We start from the raw sequence: 6,000 nt of genomic DNA on the forward strand, positions 1-6,000 counted from the left end.
TTTCTTTTCTATCTTTCTCCTTTCTTTTCTATCTTCCTCCTCTTTTCGTACTCTGTCTAATCTTTCATTCTCTATGAAATTTAAAAGTTGTTGTGTCATATCTATTTGAGTGCTTTTTCGTGAGCTTCTGCTGGAAATTGAACTTCTACTACTCCTGCTACTTGACCTACTATGGTTCTCACTGTCTTTATATTCTCTTAATTCGTTTTCTGACTCTGTTCGTTCTCTATCCGTATTTTCTTTTACTCGTAACTCCCCCTCATTTGGCACAGCCTCTGAGGGGTTAGTTCGTTTTGTTTTTTCACCTATCCTTCCTAAGTTTTTTTCGCACCCCCTCATTTTACCGCGTATACTTCTTTCCGATTATATTATCTCTTATTCAATTAGTCAATCTTGGTTAGCTCAAAAACTGTCATGCAAAAATTATGGTACGCAATTACTATTGTGAATTGTCAGCTCTGTGTAATGAGGTTCAACAACTTTTTAAATAACAGGAATGTCTAGACTTCATTAGGGAATAACGAATTCTTTCACAACAAGCAATTTTACGCGAGTGAATTATATCTCCGAAAAACGAATTAACAGGGTTTGGACGAGAAAATAATCAGAAAAACCGCGCGAATATTCCACTAGTGAATTAGCTGGACTAAACCCAAACAGGGGAACTACCCTGCAAAACAAATCACATATTCCTCCTGGACACTCATATTCCAAATATAATCTCCTCCTGGGCAGATTATTCAATAGGACAGGTGCCTCCCACCTTCCTTGTTCAATGTGCGCACAAACTGACAAATTCTCCTAATTTGCCGTCCTCAATACTCTTATAACCTTCGTCACTGAAGATTATATCTAAGTCCGCCAATTCACTCAAATAATAACCCAACTTTCAACGTTTTCTTATCTGTCCTTAAACCCAGTAATACTTTTCAATACGGAGATTTCCCCACTGTAAACTCAATTCATTAATTTCACGTTATTCGTTTTTAATTTGTCTAACATGGCACACAGCCCATTATAGACCTTCTTATTAATTAATTCCGTTTTTTTTCTCTCTATATATAATCATATAGGCCACTCTCTAGGCCAAATTAACCCGTCTCTTCAAAAATGCAGAATTCTTTTATTATCAGATTTACTGATAGGACCTTAAATTTCTGCCACCACTTATTGGAGTGTAAGTTCCGCTGGCACCACTTATTGGAGGTTTAACGTGCGGGGGTCACCACTTATTAAGGCAAAAATGGCGCAAAGAGATGCTATGCCACTTACTGGAGGGGGAGATCCCTCGTCGGCCCCAAAACAGTGGGATTTCCGCGGTTACTCCAACGGTTCCGTATATACTAGCGCGATCAGATGGTCTAGGGCCACATTTAAAGACAAAGTTTACCGATAAGATTTCTAACTATCTCTTTAGACTCGACCTAAGCTGAAAAGTTAAAAGAGTACATAGTATAAAAAAATTCTTACTGTATTCACTACACGCTGCATAAAAGAACTGACTTAATAAGGGAATTCTTTCTCCCAGCCCGCTCCGCTAGCCGCGTGCTGCGACATGGGGTACGGGGGTGGTAGATGAATTCTTCCAGCCAATCCTAGGACTTGCTAACTTACTGGTCAACCTCCCTAACTGCGCAATTTCTTCCCTCGTGGTCTATTAAGCGACTACGCAATTAAGAGGACCCAAAATGGCGTCACAAAATAAAAGGAAAATTAATATTTATTACTCGGGGAAGGAAAATAATTAAGGGGCCAAAAGAAAGGAATCTGGGAGGGACATTTATCTAAACAAACTGGGACCAAGGGTTCCAACACCGATGTTGTATAATTATGTATGCTGATAAGGATTTCGTTAACAATCTTGAAGTAGAACGTACCAAAGACCAACGATTTGATTGTTTTTTCATTTATTGTCGATGTAGGTTTTTATTTTGTTCATTTTTTTAGAAAGCCTCAAGGAAGTAAGCTTATGGCGTCTTGGCTGTCAAAAGGGGCTATGGTAAAGCGCGAAGAAGATGCCATAAATAGTACAGAAGAACCTTCGGAAAAGAAAATCAAAATTGAAGGAAAAATTGAGAATGAGCTATAATCTGGAATGAACTGTGTTTTTAATTTTGTTTAAATGAGTGTCTCTTTGTCTTTTTTTATTTGAAAAATAATTTAAGAACAAGTTAAGATTGGTCGCAGGGATTCTTAGATGAAAGTAATGCTGAAAAAATAGTTCTTTGAAAATATTTTTTCTTGTGTTTATTTTATATTTTTTATGCTTGTATTAACTGATGTTTGATTGTTTGTTTACGTTTTCGAGTATTTTTTTAGAAAAGATTGACGTTGTTGTCTCAGGTCCAATTTGTTGCCTATTTCGCTAAATTATCCCATTTTTTCTTTTCTCTTCTACAAGGTTATATATAAATGAGAAATGTAAAAGAGGCTGCTCTGGGGCCATGAGATCCAGGTAGTGAGATGTGACATACGATCTGAATCGATAAATGCTTTTTTGGATCTTGCCACAAAATGTTTTTGAAGCAAGCAAATGTATGTAAAGTAACGGCATCCCTTACATTTTAAATATTTTTGGTAATTCATACTCATTATAATTGTAGGTGGGTGGAGATATAAGCCCCTAATATGCTGGTTGCATTTGAGGATTTTTCCCAAGGTTTCAAATTTTGAAAATCTCTAACTTTGACACTACCCTTTCGGAGTCCATCAGACCAGTCTTAGCAGGGGATAATTCTCCCTTCAACCCCTTAAGATTAGGTATACCCCTAACAGCTGTTAAACAGCTCATACCATTCTAGAGTCAGAATCTTCAGCCAATAATCCAAACTATCAACCGGGCACACAGGGAGAGGGGAGCTTGTCCCTCTTTCGTTCAAAATCTCTGGATTTTTGCTATAATTTCTTGTAGTTCTGCACTGTTTGCCTACTTTTGCTAAGTCTTTTTTTTCTTAAGATGTGCCCTCTGCAGTGTTGGACCCCCTCCCCTCTCTCCTATTCTAGAAAATTACATAGGTGCTTTGCACCATCAATAATGCTTTTGGTTTAATTTATGCCATAAAACCATGCCAAACATTGGTGACATATTAAAGCTAAAAAGATGTCTTCCCGTTAATTTTAAACCATGCATCATACGCATATTGCTGAAACGCTCTCTTTTCAGTTTTTTACCTTTTTTTTAGATTTGACACATGTTTTAAAGCTGATTATTTGGGGGGGGGATTTAGTGCTTGCTTAAACTGATTTGCGTTAATTTAAAAGCACTATGAATGAATGTATTCCATAACCCATCAAAAACACAAGGCATGGCGATGGAGTATAACAAAAAAAGACATACAAAAATATAAGCAAATATATACAAACTGAAAACACAAATAAACCAGGTGTTTCAAAAAAATCAGCCACTTCAAAGGGGGTAAACCACTTTCGATGACAACTTTACATAGAAATTACCATGCTGCACAATCAGTTCGAGGACTCCATAATACTATTTCTTTGTGGTGTTACAGGACCATATCAGAAGACTCGGGAGAAATTTCGTGTGACTCTGACGTCATACATTTTGTAAAACATATGTTTACAGCTCTTCATCTTAGTATTACCAACTACATGGTTGGCCCAATCTCTTCTCTCCTATATTCTTTGGCTTTCAGGTTAATTTGAAGTTTCATATTATTTTCGAAATACGTTTTAGTATCCTCTATTCTTAATGTTAGAAGCTGCTGAGAAATGGTCCTTGATAACATTTAAAACATTAAATGACAACAAAGAAAAAATACATAAACTTGTTAACATGATTTGACAGCCCAACCAGTAACCAATTAATTTTTATCGATTGTAGGATATTGACTTACTTGACTTATGTCCCATCCGTCCTTGAAGGTTGTTTTGGGGCCTCTTTTTTAACCAGTTCATTGATATACCTCCTGTAGGTGCTTCTGTGATCGGCCAGGCGGAGGATTTGTGGCAGGTTGTAGGATGAGAAGTTTTCTTTACATCTCTTCGGAGGGTGACCTCAGGGGCGAGAACCGTCTACTCGTCCATCGAAGGCTATCTTCGGGAGACGAGTGCTAGCCATGCGTTGGGTATGTCCAAGCCGTTTGAGTTGTTGTAGTTTTAGTTTGTCCAGTATTGTGAATTTGACTTTCAGATTACGGAGAAGCCTGGAGTTGGAGATTCTGTCGTGGTAGGTAATACCAGCGATGCGTAGTAGGGATTTGGTTTCAAAGGCAGCTATGCGACATTGATCATCTGTTTTAAGCGTCCAGGATTCACAGGCATAGATGGCGATCAGAACAATGGGGGAGTAGAAGAGTCTCGTTTTGAGAATTGTTTTTAAGTTCTTATTCCTCCAGATGGGCATCAGAGCTTTAAAACTGGAGTTTGCAAGTGTCAGGCGCCTCTTGATGTCTTTGAGTTGGCTGTTATCAGAAGTATGTAAGCTCCCAAGGTAGGTGAAGTCTTCCACCCACTTAATGGTATCTCCACTAAGCTGAAGGCTGAGATTTACCTGTGAATCGAACTTGCGTGAGCAGCGCATGGTTTTCGTTTTTGAGGTGTTGATAGCCATCCCGAAGAGGTTGGTAGACGAGTGAATGCTGTTAGCCTGGGATTGTAGATCTTGAAGGGACACAGCTATTAGGTATATTTCATCGGCATATGCTAGTTTGTCTATCACCACTCCTCCGACAAGAGCGCTGGGTGGGTTATCTGTGAGTGAAAGGGCTGCAGACAGGAAGAGATTGAACAGCTCCGGTGATAATAGGCAACCTTGAAGCATTCCGGTAGAGGTTTTGAAGCTCTCGGTAAGTCCTTCTCCAGTCATGACGCAGCTTCTGAACTTCTTATACATGTCTTTGATCAGCGAGATCAGGTTGGAGGATATTGCTGAGGCGTTTTTAGATAAAAAACGCAATTGTCGCGCTAAGGACCATTATATATGGAAAATATTTAATGAGCAATTCAAGACTACTACTCTTTTGTTATTTTACTGAGTCCTCAGATGTGTTATTATGCAGTATCACTTGATTATTAAAGTTCTAGCGCCTTTTTTAAGTCACGAAATAGATCGTGCCACAACAGATTTAATTTCTGCCCCAAAGTAGTCATTTTGGCTCAGTAGGGCCAAAATACCAGAAGTAGGTGGTCGCCCCTTAAACCATCCAGAGGTTAAAGCTTCATTTCGGGTGTGGAAATATAAAAAGCGTTATGTAACATATCAGTCAAAAATTGAGATATATTTTGAGTCTAGTAAAAACGGGCGCGTCCGATTGATTGGTTTAATCAGAATGCACATATCCATTTTTATTTTTTGAGATATTCTCAATTTTATACTGCACTCGAAACGCGTTTTAGCCAAATTTTGAATACTTTTGCAGACCAAAAAGTCTTTAGTAAACGACCCTTCAACAGCCATAATGATTGTCACATAAGGCCCATCATGAGATGGCAAGAAATTTCACAATTGGAACTTGAGAAAGATATAGAGGCACATTTCCCAAAATAATTATTTGCTTTTCCTTAACATTTTGGAAAATGTCACTTAACCCCCTTTGTATTTCTATATCCGATCTGCACTTCACTGAACCGTTTATAGAGCGGTGCGTTTTGTCCTAAAATCGCCAGTACCAAAAAATAATATCCGGTTCCAGTTCCAAAAATTTTGTATCAGGGTATATGAACTATCAATGAGTCCTTTCACTCCTTTGACTCTCCAAAAAGTATCATCAGATATTCAGGAATCCATTGTCCTCATCTGTAACCAAGTCTTCTTGTCAGTTAAAGCAAGCCAATCATCCAAATTAAACTTCTTAATTCTATTGATGGGTTGTGGGATGTGCGGGTACTTGAGTCACCTTTACCAGCAGTTTAAGACCTATAGGCCGGCCGGTACCAATGCGGTTTTTCACGCTCTTTTCTGGACTATCCAAAACAAATGATGAATAACCTCCTTCTTTTTAATGACTTCACTTCCTTGCACATTAATAATCACTAATCAAT

The 6,000-nt window shown here is 38.3% G+C and overlaps 2 protein-coding genes across 2 annotated transcripts in view; one reads left to right on the forward strand and one right to left on the reverse strand.

The window, feature by feature from the left end:
* The window catches only part of LOC148953666 (abasic site processing protein HMCES), a 56,787-nt gene extending 54,650 nt beyond the window's left edge, over window positions 1-2,137 (forward strand). The window contains exon 5 of the mRNA XM_089087275.1: window positions 1,948-2,137. Coding sequence (XP_088943401.1) covers window positions 1,948-2,089 — 142 coding nt within the window. The 3' untranslated portion in view covers window positions 2,090-2,137. The remainder of the gene's footprint in view (window positions 1-1,947) is intronic.
* A 1,468-nt stretch (window positions 2,138-3,605) lies between these two features.
* LOC148953667 (uncharacterized) lies at window positions 3,606-4,852 on the reverse strand. The gene is made up of 2 exons (XM_089087276.1): window positions 4,401-4,852; window positions 3,606-3,735 (listed from the first exon to the last, which is right to left on the reverse strand). The coding sequence occupies exons 1-2, from the start codon at window positions 4,850-4,852 to the stop codon at window positions 3,606-3,608; spliced, it is 582 nt and encodes a 193-aa protein (XP_088943402.1).
* Between the last annotated feature and the right edge of the window lie 1,148 nt (window positions 4,853-6,000).

The sequence above is a fragment of the Artemia sp. Qi Xiang Cuo genome, chromosome 3, assembly GCF_049724085.1.
Source record: "Artemia sp. Qi Xiang Cuo chromosome 3, ASM4972408v1, whole genome shotgun sequence".
Lineage (NCBI taxonomy): Eukaryota > Metazoa > Arthropoda > Branchiopoda > Anostraca > Artemiidae > Artemia > Artemia sp. Qi Xiang Cuo.